Below are 16,293 nucleotides of genomic sequence, written 5' to 3' on the forward strand. Positions count from 1 at the left end.
CAACTTAAAAGAATAAAATGTATGGCCCAATGTTTAAAGAGTCACTTTATATCAATGCTGATAATGAAGGACTCAGATTCTTTTTTCAGAAATCGCTTCAGAGCACCTGGGTGGCTCCTCTGTTAAGCATCTGCCTTTGGCTCAGTTCATCATTCCAGGGTCCTGAGATCAAGCTCCGTGTCAGGCTCCCTGTTCAGCAGCAAGTCTGCTTCTTTCTCTCCTTGTACCCCCCTTCCCCCATTCATTCTCTCTCTCTCTCTCTCTCTCTAATAAATAGATTTTTTTTAATTAAAAAAAGAAAAGAAATTGCTCACATAGTCCTTTGCATAGTTGTAAAAGATTCCCATCAAGGTCAAAAATAAAAGCAATCCAAAATTCAGCTTCCCAGACCTATCACAGGTTAGCCGCCATTTAGCTGTGTGGTGACACAGCTCCCTCTATTCCTAAAAAATAATTCAGAAACTTATTCAAATTTTCCCCAAGTTGGCTTTACACTGATGCTCTTTCTTTCGTAATTCGCCATATTCTTATTCACAATCCATACTATCCGGAGAACATAAAATGTTGAAGCCAATGCTTGCAAACAGAAAACCAGACTGCCCACTGAGAAAAATGTACACAGCATAGGGAACAAAGATGAATACTTTGGTGTATATTTACTTAGGAAATCAAAGATAAAAAAAAAAATCTAGATATCAAGAGCAAAACTAAAGAAAAAAACACAGTGTTCAAAGACATAACTGCTATCAATTGCATAAATAATTGTTATCACTGCATATAGTTGTTCACTGGTTATTTCTCATGCTCTTTTGCATACACAGCTGAAGATCCTCAATGATCCATACCAAGGGCAACATGACTTCAACTGCATTGACGTCACCTTAGCCCACTGAACAATCCACAGTAATTTCTGAGTCTGCTGCTGAAAGCGGTTGCTGGTGCTCTCCTTCCGCACCCCACCCTGCCATCCCCTCCAGTTCCTGCACAGCTCTCCTGCTTCCCCCAAGCCGCTTGGCTCTAACCACAAAGGCCCCGTGCAAGGATGGGCTCTCCCGCAGACACTCTAATGCAACCAAGTGTCCTGCCAGCACTTCCAACACCCACATCCTCACAGGGCAGATTCAGCCATTACTGTTCAAGCCTGAAAGAGACTGGTGCAAAGGTCAGATAGTTGCACTTTCTACCCAGACGGAAATACAACAACACGGTCTTTCAATATATATAGATTATAATGGAGCTTATGCTGAAACAATTGTGAGGAGTGTAAGGTGAAGACAAAATATACAAATGAAACTCAAGTGAAGCTGACAGTCGGCTGGGCCTAAGAGCTGGAGGAGTGCTGAGATAAAGCTCATGAGGGATGAGGGGAAGGGGCTAGAATAACTGGGGAAGGCTTCACAGTGGGAGGAAGGCCCTGGAAGACGTGCACTATTTGGACAGGTGAAGACGGCATTCCAGATGCGGGCAGTAGCATGAACAAAGGTCCAGAGGTAGGAATAAGTACAGCATGTGGAAAGGTCAGTGAAGGCACGGCCACAGTGGGAGCAGAGCACGGGCCCTGGATAGGAGCAGCAGAGAAGGCTGAAGAGGGGCATGGGGGACCCATCAGCGATGGCCCAAGAACCTTGACAGGCTTCTTCTCCATGGGGTGCAGTTTCTGGTGCTGAACAAAACTGCCGTACCATTTGAATGCTTTCCCACACACCTTGCACTCATAGGGCTTCTCTCCAGTGTGGACTCTCTGATGCTGGATGGAAGCTATCTTCTGAGTGAATGCCTTGCCACACTCCTTACACTGGTATGGCTTCTCCCCTGTGTGAATCCTCTGATGGACGATAAAAAGTGACCTACACCCAAAAGCTTTCCAACACTCCTTGCATTTATAGAGTTTCTCTCCAGTGTGCAATCTCTGATGCTGAAGATAAGCTGCGCTTCTACGGAAGGCCTTTCCACACTCCTTACATTCATACGGCTTCTCTCCAGTGTGGATCCTCTGATGCTGAGTCAAGGCTGTGTTGGAACTCAAACCTTTGCCGCACTCCTTACATTCATAGGGCCCTTCCCCGATGTGATTCTTCTCATGTACAATACAGTCATAGCTGGACTTAAAAGCTTTGCCACATTCCTTACACTTGAAGGGCTTTTCCCCAGTATGACTCATCTGGTGCCGAATAAGCTTCGAGTTATATCTGAAGATTTTCCCACATTCTTTACATTCATAGAACTTCATTCCACCCCGAAGTATCAGATTCGGATTCAGACTGAAAGTCTGCCATGTGGCCTTGCTTTTAAAGTCAAAGTGCTGGGAAACATTTCTGAGAAGTCCTCCTCCGAGCGTTCTGTGCAACTCTGCCTCTTCAGCTCCTTCCTGCTTTACAGCAGGCTCCTCTTTCTTGATCCAGGACTCACCACCTGCCCAAAGAAACCACAAGTTTTCCAAGTTACTGACCTGGAAGGAAAACAGGATCCCGGGCTCCCGTCTTCTCTTGTAGAATGTGATTTTGAAAAACATACTCACGAAGTGGCTACAACCATCCACACAGGAGGATAAGAGAGAAAAAGGAAAACGATCATCTACAGGTAGAGGAGGAAGACACTAGGAACAGACCAGAAGCACCTCTAATGAGGAAGGCTGGGAAGTGGACTAAGGCAGGTGAAAGGAGCACGATGACACCTTCCAGAATGGAAAGGAAAGAAGGCAGCAGGGAGAAAAAGAGAAAAACAGAATGGAAGAGATAAGAGGAATCAGCAAAAAAGGCAAAATTTTCGAAAGAGAAAGAAAGGGAGAGAGAGAGACCCCAAAAAGGAAAGGAAATCCGTACTCCTGGGAAGAAGAGATGAATAGCTCTTACACTAGCAGGGGTCTAGCAGGCTGCAAACCAAACTCAAAAATACTGCATCTCAATGCCCCACCCCTGCCATAAACCAGGAAGCCATCCTAAATTCTAAATAATGGCCCAATGATTTTATTTTTAAATATTCCACATGGGGCACCTGGGTGGTATAGTCAGTTAAGTGTCTGACTCTTGATTTCCGCTCAGGTATAATCTCCAGGTTGTAGGATCAAGCCCCACATTGGGCTCCGCACTCCGCATGGAGTCGGCTTGAGGATTCTTTCTTTCTTTCTCTCTCTCTCTCCCCCACTCTTTCTCTCCCTCCCCCACTTCTCATTCTCTCTCTAAAACAAATAAATATTGCACATAATCTCCTAAGATAAAAGATTCTTTCAGAAAGTCAGCTGGTACATAGATGATTCAACTGGAGCATATTTCTGCTAAAAGAACCACTCTTTACAAAATCAATTTTCCTATATGGAAACTTTCTTCCTAAAGAAAGAAAACTGAAGTAATCAAGAGCCCCCAGGACTGGTGAGCAGTCTCAGGAAAACTTTAGGCTACTGGTGTTGGGTGTGTGCATATGTGTATTCATGTGTGCTTGTGTGTGTTGGTATGTGTGTGCTTGCATATGTGTGTGTCTGTGTATGTTGGGTGCAGTGATGGGCAACAGTTCCTGCCTTTCCATCTGTATGTAAGACTAAGACAGATATAATGTAAGACCTAAAGATTATGGCATATAGAACTTTTAGGTGACTCAAACACTAAAAAGGCAAATTAAAGGCATTTGCTTCATTGCTGAAGGCCTAAAAACAAAACGCATAGCTGTGGCACAAATAAATCAGTTTGACCCATAGAATCATACTTTTCTCAAAGTATGGCTGAAACCTACTTTTTCAAATGAAATTGGCGTAAAACTAAGTATTTCCCCTAAGTAAGAAAAGGGTGGTTTAGGAGCTACTAGGTCACAGCTTTTCTGTGGGAGGTGAGTGGCCATGCACCCCTAGGGACTGGTCTTCCCCAGGCTCAGGGCTGGAACTGGGCAGAGGTCAAAGAGTGCATTGAATGCCTTATAAACGACAGGGAGCCATGTTCTCTGCTGCAGAAGGAACATTTTTAATAACCTGGGAAGGCAAAACCAAAAACCGCTAGGTTCTCTTACTCACCTGGACTGATGCATCTCACAACCTCTGCTTCCCAGGGATCTGGGCCCCATGGTGCTTCCCCTCTCTCCAGCTGGGAGACCAGAACAGGTTTGGGGAATGGAAATGCTCCTCCAGCAAGAAAAAGGAAAAACAAGTTGAAGGAAGACTTCCAGAGCTTTCCTGAGATCCCTCTCGGCCCACCTCACAATAGGCTGGCAGGGGGAAGGAGGGAGGGAAGGGGACGAGGGGGAGGAGAAGGGGGATGGGATGAAATGCCCAGGAGACCAAGGGGTTCTGAGGAAGAGCTCCAAACTATGGTCCAAGGCAAGGCCAAGGAGATAGCCATTCTCCTCAGGAAGAAACTGCAATCTCGCCCTGACCTAAAGAGATGCCCTCAGGAAGAACACAGGTCCTGATATCCGGGGAGACTCCCGCACTGGGGGAGGACCAGTATCCCCACAACACTGGCAACATGGAAGAACCGAGGGCTCTCCTAGTGCACCAGGAAGAGTCCTCTCCCTCAGGGCCCAGAACCATGTCCTTCTCCGGAATGTGGGGAGAAATCTGATTTCAAAACCAGAGGGAACCAGGGATTTCCTCACCCAGCATCTCCAGAGGCTGGTGACTACAGAAATAACTTCTGAAGTCATCAAACCTAAGGACTTCTGGAAGCCCCAGAGCATCTGAGGAAGAGGTCAAACTATCACAAAGGACCAGAGATAGAGTCCTTACCCAAGGAAGCCACATTAGCATAATTCTCCAGCATCACCTCCCGGTACAAGTCCCTCTGCGCATGGTCCAGGCTGGCCCACTGACTCTGGGTGAAGTACACGGCCACATCCTCAAAGGTCACTGGCTCCTGAAACAACAGGCTCCTGCTCAAGCCCCATGTGAGGGCAGGAGAGAGGCCTGAGTTACAGGGTCAAGGTAGACCTGCCAGGGTCTCCAACTCTGAGCCTCCTGGAAGGTCGGCTCTAGTGAAAAGAGCACCCAGCAGCCCAAAGCGGCAAGCCCTCAGCCAATGTTCCCACTTCCAAAGGGAGAACCCCAACACTCTTCCATCTGCATGGTTCTGAGGCCCCAAAGCTGTCATCCCAATCTCATAGCCTGGCAGCTGGGGCTCTCTCCCTGGTCACTGCATCAACCCCCATGTTCCTGACTCTGTCCCTATGGCATCTCCTACCCTCTTGTACTCCACAATCCCATCACTCTATTTTCTATACATCAGCCAATGGAGACTGCTGCCGACCACTGCCATTCACCCTGTCTCCACCTGTCCAAAGTACACACACACCCCTGCACCTAGCACCTCCTTGGTCTTCCCCAACATTTCCACTAGTGCAGAAGAGCTACTCCTTAAAGGTAGGAGCTACTCCAAATTTTTTCTACCTTCTTACTTTATCAGAAAGCTCTCTTGAAGGAAACCTGCAGCTTGCCTTTTCTGGCTTCTTCTCTGAACCACTTATCTTCAAAGAAAGCTAGAAGTGCCCTGTCTCTGGATACAGATCCATCCCCCAGTCTTGAGCTCCACCCCACCTGCCAAGATGGGCCCCTCTCTGCCTCCCCCTGCAGCCTTCTGTGTCCCCAAGGGTGAAGGGAGTTAATACTTATTAGTTAAGCACTAGGCACCAGGCTCTTAGGTAAGTACTTTTAGGACAGGTATTTCATCTTTTTTATTAAAGACTGATGGATTGATTGATTGATATGTGTGTGTGTGTGTGTGTGTGTGTGTGTGTGTGTGTGAGAGAGAGAGAGAGAGAGAGAGACAGAGACAGAAGAAAAGAGCACAAGCAGGAGGTACAGAGAGAGAGAGAGGGAGGGAGAAAATCTCAAACAGACTCCGCTGAGCGCAGAGCCCAATGCAGGGCTCAATCCAAGGACCCTGAGATCATTACCTGAGCTGAAGTCAAGAGTTGGGACACGTAACTGACTGAGCCACCCAGGCACCCATGTATTTCCTTTCATCTTAAATATATGAAGTAGGAATTATTAGTGCCATTTTCACATGATGAAACTAAGGTTCAGAAGGATTACTTTGCCCAGGACCACACAGAAAGAACGGATTGATCGGGGATTTCAGCCAGATCCATCAAACAGTAAACCTGGGCTCTTTCCACACACCAAGCTGCCTCCCATTACTGGGCTCACCCCTGATCCTCATCATGACCTGGTGTTGTCCCATCTTTGAAGAACAGTGTCTCAAATTCGTAACTCCCAACAGCACCTGTCAATCCATCTTTACCATGCTCCCTCCAAGCCACAGGGCTCCTTCCCCCAATGTGGACTAAAGGGTCAGCTATTTTAAAACGTCACATACCACCCTGGAAACCAGAGCCCCTGAATCTTCCATGGGAGTGTCCACTGGCTACTTCCTCTGCTTCTACAGTCAGGATAGTATAGACCACAAAAACTAGATTCTCACATTGGAAGAAGTTTCATGACTTCTGTGCCTTCTCACCCTGATGCTCCCCCAGAATCCACATCCTAGGAGATATTCAGTACCTTATGCAGTCAGCTTTGTTCTTCTAGCAGCCAGAAATGAAAACACCTACCAAGAGGGGCTCAGCTAAGCCCCTAACTCTGTGTGCCACTGTCTCTCAGGGCAACAGCCTTGCAGTGGGGTCAGCACTGGGGCCGGGCAGAAGGGAAGGCTACTGTAACTGCTCTTGGAGGAAGCCAGGAAGAAATGTATCGCAAGGATAAACGATGGCACTCACAGTGTTCATGGCTGCTCTACACTCAGATCCTTATGAGTGTCCCATTTTATTTTATTTTTTTAGAGAGAGAGTGAGAGAGCAGCTAGGGGGGAAGGGGAGAGGGAAGAAAGAGAGAATCCTAAGCAGGCTCCACAATGAGTGTGGAGCCCAATGCTGGGCTCAATCTCATGACCCTGAGATCATGACCTGAGCCGAAACCAAGAGTCAGACACTTAACCAACTGAGCCACCCAGGCACCCCATGAGGGTGTCCTTTTAAAACAACAGTTAGGGAACTCAGTTCAAAAGGAGACACTAAAAGAAAAAGTACAAATGTGGACACTCCTCAGAACAAGAGCTGACCTTTAAACTAGGCAATGACAAGGTACAAAGGGCCCCCAAAATAGTCTGACACAAAAATCCCAACACTAGACAGAACCATGATGTCCTGGAAGTACTTACTGATTCAACAAGGTGGTAAAGTCTCTGAGGACACCAGCCACAGGATCATAGGTGAGCCAAAGTTCACCTCCACTTACAGCAAGTCAGACCTTACTTCCTAATGTCTCCTGGGCTACTCTTACAACCTCCTCCTCCTCCCAGCCTGCCACCACCAATCTCTTCCTCCCCTACTATCCTTCTTCCCCACCAGCAAATATTCCCAGGGTTCCAGAGTCTGAAAAAAGAAAAAAAAAAAAAAATGCCTATAATTGAAGGAACACTTATTGCTTTAAGGTAGTCAGGTTGCAAAAATACTTTTTTTTTTCCTCCTGTGGGTGGGTTCCCATGTTCACCTTATTTTTCTCCTTAGTCTTTCTGATCATTCAACAAATTAGTTCATTATCCATCTCCCTCCAGCAGAACAAAGGTCCGTGAGGCAAGGACTCTGCTTTGTTCAATAACCGGTTCACTATAACACAGTGATCCAGTGCCTGGCAGATACTAAATGCTTAATATAAATCTGCTAAATGAATTCCAAAAAAGGTTTGAGCATAAATAAATTTTTTTAAACTTATAGTCAGAAAAAACCCCAAATATCTTTTTGCAAAAGAGTGTAAACAAGGAGTACAAATCCAAGAAATGAGCAGAAATATCTTTACTTGCATATGAAGTAACTATCTGCCTAAAAATATCCAAGAGCCAACGAAATAAATGGAAAATATTTAGAACTGACAAAATAACTCAATAAGTTAGCTAGATATAGGGTAAGTAAACTGGAATCACTAGCTTTCCTAAATACCATAACAATTAAAGATAAAATGGGGGATGCCTGGCTGGCTCAGCTGATAAAGCACGTGACTCTTGATCTTGGGGTTGTGAGTTCCAGCCCCACAGAGGGTGTAGAGAGGACATAAAAATAAAATCTTAGGGGATCCCTGGGTGGCTCAGCGGTTAGGTGCCTGCCTTTGGCCCAGGGCGTGGTCCTGGGGTCCCGGGATCGAATCCCATGTCGGGCTCCCAGAATGGAGCCTGCTTCTCCCTCTGCCTGTGTCTCTGCCTCTCTCTCTGTGTCCCTCATGAATAAATAAATAAAATCTTTGAAAAATAAAAAAATAAAAATAAAATAAAATATTAAAAAAGATAAAATGGGAGAAAATAAGATGCCATTCATACAGCTAAGACTAGACCTTACAAAAATGTGCAAGGCCCAGATGAACACAATAGAAAGTGAATATGGGAGAAATAGTGTTTCTGAGTCGGAAGAATCAAATTTGTAAACAGTTATGTCCAATTATGTCTAGGAATTCAATAATATCCATGCTCCCACCAAAAAAGTCAATGACATCTGGGCGGCTCAATCCATGCTGCACAGGACTCTTGATCTCAGGATTATGAATTCAAGCCCCACATTGGATGTGGACCCTACTTTTAATAATAGTAATAATAATAAATAATAATAATAATAATAGTATTACCTGGAAAAGTAAGTGTGGAAGACTACCCAAATGTTTTGAAGAAATTTTGAAAAAAAAAAAAAAAAAAAAGATGAACAGGAATTAAACTCTACATTAAAAGGCCAATACTTGGGCAGTCCGGGTGGCTCAGCGGTTTAGTGCTGCCTTCAGCCCAGGGCGATCCTAGAGAGCCGGGATCAAGAGGAATCGAGTCCCATGTTGGGTTCCCTGCATGGAGCCTGCTTCTCCCTCTGCCTGTGTCTCTGCCTCTCTCTCTCTCTCTTTCTCTGTGTCTCTCATGAATAAATAAATTTTTAAAATAATAATAAAAAAAATAAAAGGCCAATACTTCAGATTTGTGCTCACTCTTTTGAACAGGGACATTCATCTAAGAGAACAATTGGATACACTGTAACGGTTAAACAGCTTCTCTCATAGGTACTGTAGGATGTAAATAAACAGCTAAGTGTATTTAGTTTAATGCAGTGAAATTATATTAAATGTTGCTCTTATGCCACATTACACTGAATACTGGATGCACACTTAAAGACATGGTTTTTGTGTGAAACGCAATATGGGATCTGTGTCTACAGTTGAAACATTTGATATGTTTGTTAATTCTAGTCTCAGGCATTTAAATGTAAGCTTTTTAAAAATTAATGGGGAAGTTGTGAGATGCAATATCAATACTTCAGGATTTTGGTCTTGGTGTTTGTATGAAATTCCAAAGCCTTGATTTGAATCGTTCACTGTATTGTGATTTCCTTTTAGGTGTATTGCACTAAATGAAACATCTTCCTTTTAAAAAGTGAAAGAAAAAAATAGAATAATACAATAAATAAGAAAACAAGCCATCAACAGGGAGAAATAGCTGAAAGGACCTATTTGATAAAGGGCTTAACCAAAGTATACAAAGAACTCTTAAATCTCAAAGGTAACAAACAACCCCATTAAAAAATGTGCAAAAGACCAGAAGACACATCTCACAAAGATGTACAGATGGCACACAGGTATATGAAAAGATGTTCTATATCATATGTCGACAAGTAAATGTACATTAAAACACTGATACCACTAGAATGACCAAAATCTAGAACACTGACAACACCAAATGCTGGTGAGGAGTGGAGCAACAGGAAATCTCATTTATTACAGATAGGAATGCAAAATTGCACAGCCACTTTGAAAGGCAGTTTGGCTCTTTCTTTCTTTCTTTCTTTCTTTCTTTCTTTCTTTCTTTCAAAGAAAGTTTGGCTCTTTCTTTCTTTTTTAAAGAATTTATTTATTTATTCATAAGACACACACACAGAGAGACAGAGGCAGAGACACAGGCAGAGGGAGAAGCAAGTTCCATGCAGGGAGCCTGATGTGGGACTCGATCCCAGGACTCCAGGATCATGCATGCCCTGGGCTGAAGGCAGGCACTAAACCACTAAGCCACCCAGGGATCCCTTGGCAGTTTCTTATAAAACTACACATACCCTTACCATATGATCCAGCAATCATTCTCCTTGGGATCTTCCCAAATGAGCTGAAAATTTTTATCTATATAAAAACTTGCACACAGAGGTTTGTAATAGCTTTATTCATAATTGCCAAAACTTGGAGATGTCCTTCAGTAGAGGTGAACGGATAAACTGTGGTACATCCAGAGACTATGGAATGTTATTCAGCACTGAAAAGAATTATACTACCAAACCATGCAAAATGATAGAGGAAACTTAAATGCATGTAACCAAATCAAATAAATCAATCTGAAAAAGCTACATACTTCCTGATTCCAATTACATAACAGAACTATGAAGAAGATAGTAAAAAGATTGCCAAGGAGATAGGGATGAACAGCGTGGAGGATTTTCAGGACCATGAAAATATCCTGTATGATTCTATAATAATACGCTGTATGATTCTATAATGATGGATACATGTCATTATACATTTGTAACCCACAGAATGTTGAACACCAAGAGTGAACCCTAATGTAGACTTTGGGTGATTGTGATGTGTCAGTATGGGTTTACCAATTTTAACAAAATTACCAGTCTGACGGCAGATGTTGATTATGGGGAAGACTGAATAGCCAAAGCAATCTTGAAAAAGAAAAACAAAGCTGGAGGTATCACAATTCCAGATTTCAAGATATACTACAAAGTTGTAGTAATCCAAACAGTATGGTAGTGGCATAAACTAGACACACAAATCAATGAAACAAAATGGAGTCCAGAAATAAATCCACACTTATCTGATCAATTAATCTGTGACAAAGGAGGCAAGAATATACAATGGGGGAAGAAACATTCAATAAATGGTGCTGGGAAAACTGGACAACTATATGCAGAAGAATGAAATTGGACTACTTTCTTACGTATCAAAAAAAAAAAACAAACAAAAACCTCAAAATGGATTAAAGACCTAAATATGAGACCTGAAACTATAAAAATTCCTGGAGAGAACACACGCAGTAGTTTTTCTGACATCAGGCACAGCAACATTTTTCTAGATGTGTCTTCTAAGGCATGGGAAACAAAAGCAAAAATAAACTATTAGGACTACACCAAACTAAAACTTTTGCACAGCAAAGGAAGCCAGCAATAAAACAAAAAGGCAACCTATTAAATGGGAGAAGATATTTACAAATAATATATCCAATAAGGACTTAATATCTAAAAAATACAAAGAACTTATACAACTCAACACCAAAAAAAGCACACCAAAAAACAATCTGATTTAAAAATGGGCAGAGGACTTGAATAGACATTTCCCCCAAAGACCTACATACAGGTGGCCAATAGACACATGAAAAAAATGCTCAGCATCAATCACCATCAGGAAGATGCAAACCAAAACCAAAATGAAGTATCACCTCACACCTGTCAGAATGGCTGAAATAAAAAAGACAAGAAATAGTAAGTGTGGGTGAAGATGCGGAGAAAAAGGAACCCTAGTGCACTGTGGGTGGGAATGTAAATCGGTATGACCACTGTGGAAAACAGGATGGAAGTTTCTCAATTAAAAACAGAATACCATATGATCCAATAATTGCACTACTGGATATTTAGCCAAAGAAAAAAGAAACACGAATTCAAAAAGATACATGCAACTCTATGTTTAATGCAGCATTATTTAAATAGCCATGATAATGGAATCAACCTAAGTTTCCATCAATAAACAAATGGATAAGGAAGATACACGTGAGACGAGACAGATATATATATATATACATACACACACACACACAGTGAAATATTTTGCAGCCATAAAAAAAGGATCAGATTGTGTCATTTGTAACAACATGGATGAACCTACCGAGAACTATGCTAACAAAATAACTCAAGACTGAAAAAAAAAAAAAACTCAGACTGAGAAAGACAAACACTATATAATTTCATTCATATGTGGAATCTAAAAAAAATTAATAAGCAAAAAGAATCAGTTCTGTAAATACAGAGAACTGAGGGTTGCACAGAGTGGCGGTGGGGTGGGCAAAATGGGAGAAGGGGAGTGGCAGACACAGGTTTCCAGTTGTAGAATGAGTAAATCAGGAATAAAAGGCACAGCATAAAGAATATAATGAATATCACTGTAACAGTGTTAGAGGATGAAAGATGATAATCATGCTTGTGGTGAGAAGCATAATGTATAAACTCATCAAATCGCTAAACTTATCAAATGTTACACTCCAACTAATGTAACATTGTGTGTCGACTACACTCAAAAAGAAAAAAAAAAATTAGGGTGCCTGGCTGGCTCAGTCTGTAGAGCATGGGACTACTGATCTCCGGATCCTGAGTTTGAACCTGAGTGGAGTTTACTTAATAAACAAAACTTTACAAAAAAAAAAGGCAATGGGGGAAGGTTATGCATATATGGAGGTAGGGTGTGTATGGAAACTGTGCTTTCTATTCCATTTTACTATGAACCCAAAACTTGTCTGAAAATAAAGCCAATTTAAAAAAAAAAAAAGAAAGGACAATACTTATCTCTTATGGGACTAAAATATGCTTGTAACTGACTCACCACACCCTTCTACAACTAAAACCACTGGGGCTGGAAAAATTTTTTTTTTTTTAAGATTTTATTTATTTATTTATTTATTTTTAAAGATTTTATTTATTCATAAGAGACATAGAGAGAGAGAGACACAGGCAGCAGGAGAAGCAGGCTCCATGCAGGGAGCCTGACTTGCAACTAAAACCACTGGGGCTGGAAAAACCTTTTTTTTTTTTTAAAGATTTTATTTATTTATTTATTTATTTATTTATTTATTTATTTATTTATTTATTTTTAAAGATTTTATTTATTCATAAGAGACATAGAGAGAGAGAGACACAGGCAGCAGGAGAAGCAGGCTCCATGCAGGGAGCCTGACTTGGGACTCGATCCCGGGACCCCAGGATCACGCCCTGGGCTGAAGGTGGCGCTAAACCGCTGAGCCACCAGGGCTGCCCAAAATTTTATTTATTTATTCATGAGAGACACACAGAGAGACGCAGAGACACAGGCAGCGCGAGAAGCAGACTCCGCCTGAGGAGCCTGATGCAGGACTTGATTCCAGGACCCTGGGATCACCAACTGAGCCAAAGGCAAATGCTGAAACAGCCACCCAGGTGCCCGCCCCCCCCCCCTTTTTTAAAGTAATCTCTACACCTAACATGGGGCTTGAGCTCTCGACACTGAGATCAAGAGTTGCATGCTCTACCAACTTAGCCAGCCAAACCCTGGAAAACCTTTTTTTTTTTTTTTTTTTAAGATTTTATTTACTCATTCATGAGAAAGAGAGAGAGAGAGAGAGGGGCAGAGACACAGGCAGAGGGAGAAGCAGGCTCCATGCAGGGAGCCCGACGTGGGACTTGATCCTGGGTCTCCAGGATCATGCCCAGGGCTAAAGGCGGCACAGAACTGCTGAGCCACCCGGGCTGCCCTGGAAAATCTTTTTTAACACATAAATCCAACCACGTCACCTACACTGCTTAATAATTATCCTTTAGTGCTTTCCCTCTGAACTCAGAATAGAAATCAAAGTCTTTATAGTTACTATTTCTCCTACTGCACAGTGAACTACTTTCTCTGATCTCTCCCTGTTTCTAGAGTATACCCAGCTTTCTCCCTGACTTCAGGACCTTTGCATTTGCTGTCCTTCTCTCTGGAAAGTGCTCTTTAGCTCTCTCTTCAGGGCTTCCCAGAACTGTTTCTAGCTCATCTTGGGGTCTCAACCTCATGTCATGTTCCTTGAGGGGGAGCTTCTTCAAGGCTTCTCAGATTTGAAAATGTACATGCATAAGAATCGCCTGAAGAGCCTGTTACAATAGATTCCTGGTCCCACTCTCCCTCCTCCCCAGTCTGATTCTGGGTCTAGGATGGGGCCCAAAAATGTGCAATTCTGAAGACCTCCCAGGTGATGCTGATGCTGCCCACAGGCGGACCACACTTTTGAGAAACACTTAGGTTAGCAACATGTAATTAACTTACTGATTTGTTAACAAACCATTTTGCTGCAAGTACCTTCCACGAGAAAAGGAAACTTGTTCTGCATCATCCAATACTATGTACCTCGCACTTACAAGCTGCCTATGGAAAGAACAATGCTGGTCTCCCTGTGATACCTCTAGAATCTGTAGAACAACTTCCTCAATAGAGAATTTCTCCGATCTCAGCAGGCAACTTTTATTTGCAAACCATGATCTGTATTTCCACATTCAGGGAGGATTTCTTAGCTTGGGTGCCTCTTTTCCCACGTAACCCTACACACGGGCAGTCATCACTTTCACACACACAACTCCTCTCTCCTCCACCACTATTGACAGCTGTAGCTGTGAGATAAACTTAAGGGGGAAATCGGAGCGTGGCCAAGTAAGGCCTTCTTGGTCCTTTCCTGATTACCACCTGAGAGCTAACGTGATTTTAAACGACTGCAAGGAAGCTCAGCTCACCTGAGGCCAAGTTGTCTGGAGCATGGCTGATGTCCCCTGGCTTCGTGCACTGTCTTCTTGATTTGGAGGAGCAAGAACCTTAGGAGCTGAGAGAAGAGCCATGAGCGCAACCGGCCCTGTCCGGCAACACCGTAACCGCCCGCAGCGTCCCCAGTCTCCCATTTCCAGCACGCGGAGGGGGCGCCCTCAGAGCCCTCGCCGCCCCCCGCCCCCCCCCCCCCCAGGCCGACGGGCCCCGACGACCTCCGGAACGGCTCCGCCCGGCCCTCAGGACGCTCCTCCGGCCTGCTCAGGCCCCGCGCGCGCCCGGGCCCATCCGCACGGAGCGCGCCGACCGATCCTAGCCCTACAGCGCTGAGTCCCAACAAACCTAAAAGCGCGCTTACAGGAACCATGACGTTGACCCCACACGGAGCCAATGGAGAAGGACGCAGAGGTGCCAGGCCGCGCGTTAACGGGGAAACACTCGGTGTTCGGCGGGCGATGCTGACCGGAGCCCCGCCCGGGACCGCCGCCTGGAGCACGGAGCCCCGCGCCTCGGCGGGCGGGGGCCGGGCCGGGGGCCGCGAGGGGGGCCGCGCAACCACCCCGGGCGGCCTCGGCCAGGCCACACGCCGACCTCCGCGTCAGCGCGGCGGGCGAGCCGACACTGGGCCCGGCGAGGAGGGACGCCGGGCGGGCCTCGGCGTCGAACGGGCTGGGACTCCCGCCGCCCCGGACCCAGCGCCGAAAAGCCGCCAGGTGCGCCGCGACGCGGAAGGGAGGGCGAGCGCCCGGCGCCGCTCTAGGCCGCGGAGGCAGCGCCGCTCTGTGGTCCCGGCCCGGCCCACGTGACCGGCCCGCCGCGCGCTCGTTGGCTGGTGGCTCCCCGCGCCGCGGCCGTCGCTACCTCCGGGGACCCTCTGGGCCGCCTGTGCTGCGCGGTCGCCCGGCTGCGCTGCTGTGCGGAGGACGGCTCCCGGCTGCCGCCGCTCAGAGCCCCAAGCCCAGCACCCTCCGGGGGTCGCAAGCTGGGCCCCCCTTAGGAAAGCTGCGGTTTCCGTCCGGCCGTCCGAAGCCCTCTCCCCTCCGAGGACCCGCACGTGTGGGAGTGTCTTGGGACAGTCTCACTTGGCTACCAAAATACGGGTGACCAAGTTGCCAGGCATCCTGTATATACAGGACATGTCCTTTATTAGATGATTTTGTTCTGTATCGACCTATAGGTCCTCTCTTTAGCTTTTCCCAAGAAATTTACCAACAAATCTGCAGTTAAGAGCTATTTTCCCACCCAGTAACTGGCATTTAGGTAATTTAAAAAAAAAAAATACCTTCCATGAAGATCTGGATAATCCGTTAACAGTCTCTCCTGCAATTTGGCTGAATGAAGTTTAAGAAAACTGAGAACAGATTAAAATTACGTTCTTTAGAGTCAAGTAATTGCCGCTAATTTGCATAACTTTGGGTCAGTACACGTTCTACAAGCCAGCCAATCAGTGACAGCCTCGCTTCGGTGGCCATTCGCTTGGGAAAGGTAGCAGATCGATGGCAGCCCAAGCTTCTGAACATGAGCCAATCAGTGACAAATACCCCTGAAAGTCAGCCAACCAGTGCCCTTCACAGAGCGACCAAGCTTTTGAAAATCCCTGGGTAGTCTGGTTCCAATGACCACGGTTGGCCAGCGTGGTTGCCAACGTGAACAGACTTTACTTTGATTATTTCTATTGAACACATTTTCAGATAGACGCCTCCTACTCACCAGGCGCTTCGGTGCTATGGAGGAGAATTGGCCTCCCACTGCTGAAAGCGCGATCC

At 45.1% G+C, this 16,293-nt stretch overlaps 1 protein-coding gene across 2 annotated transcripts; it reads right to left on the minus strand.

Moving 5' to 3' along the window:
* Window positions 1-632: 632 nt before the first annotated feature.
* On the minus strand, window positions 633-15,831 carry ZNF621 (zinc finger protein 621). Of its 2 annotated transcripts, none has more exons than XM_077865669.1 (5): window positions 15,810-15,831; window positions 14,500-14,585; window positions 4,711-4,838; window positions 4,001-4,110; window positions 633-2,412 (listed from the first exon to the last, which is right to left on the minus strand). In XM_077865669.1, exons 1-5 carry the CDS (start codon window positions 15,814-15,816, stop codon window positions 1,352-1,354), a joined length of 1,392 nt encoding a protein of 463 aa, XP_077721795.1. In that variant the 5' UTR covers window positions 15,817-15,831; the 3' UTR covers window positions 633-1,351. The 2 variants fall into 2 exon arrangements, with proteins under 2 accessions (XP_077721795.1, XP_077721794.1); XM_077865668.1 differs by lacking the exon at window positions 15,810-15,831 and adding an exon at window positions 14,870-15,069 and having other exon boundaries at window positions 4,001-4,108; window positions 4,712-4,838.
* Window positions 15,832-16,293: the final 462 nt, after the last annotated feature.

Source organism: Canis aureus, chromosome 22 (assembly GCF_053574225.1).
Source record: "Canis aureus isolate CA01 chromosome 22, VMU_Caureus_v.1.0, whole genome shotgun sequence".
NCBI classification, from domain to species: domain Eukaryota; kingdom Metazoa; phylum Chordata; class Mammalia; order Carnivora; family Canidae; genus Canis; species Canis aureus.

What these genes read in the sequence shown, in the direction of transcription:
- ZNF621 (XM_077865668.1), bottom strand. Translation starts at nt 14,894, where the DNA reads ATGGTTCCTGTAAGCGCGCTTTTAG. An exon ending in TCCTGTAAGCGCGCTTTTAG is followed by an intron (nt 14,586 to 14,869) that starts GTTTGTTGGGAC and finishes CTCTTCTCTCAG; the next exon opens with CTCCTAAGGTTCTTGCTCCT. An exon ending in TCCAGACAACTTGGCCTCAG is followed by an intron (nt 4,839 to 14,499) that starts GTGAGCTGAGCT and finishes CTGTTGTTTCAG; the next exon opens with GAGCCAGTGACCTTTGAGGA.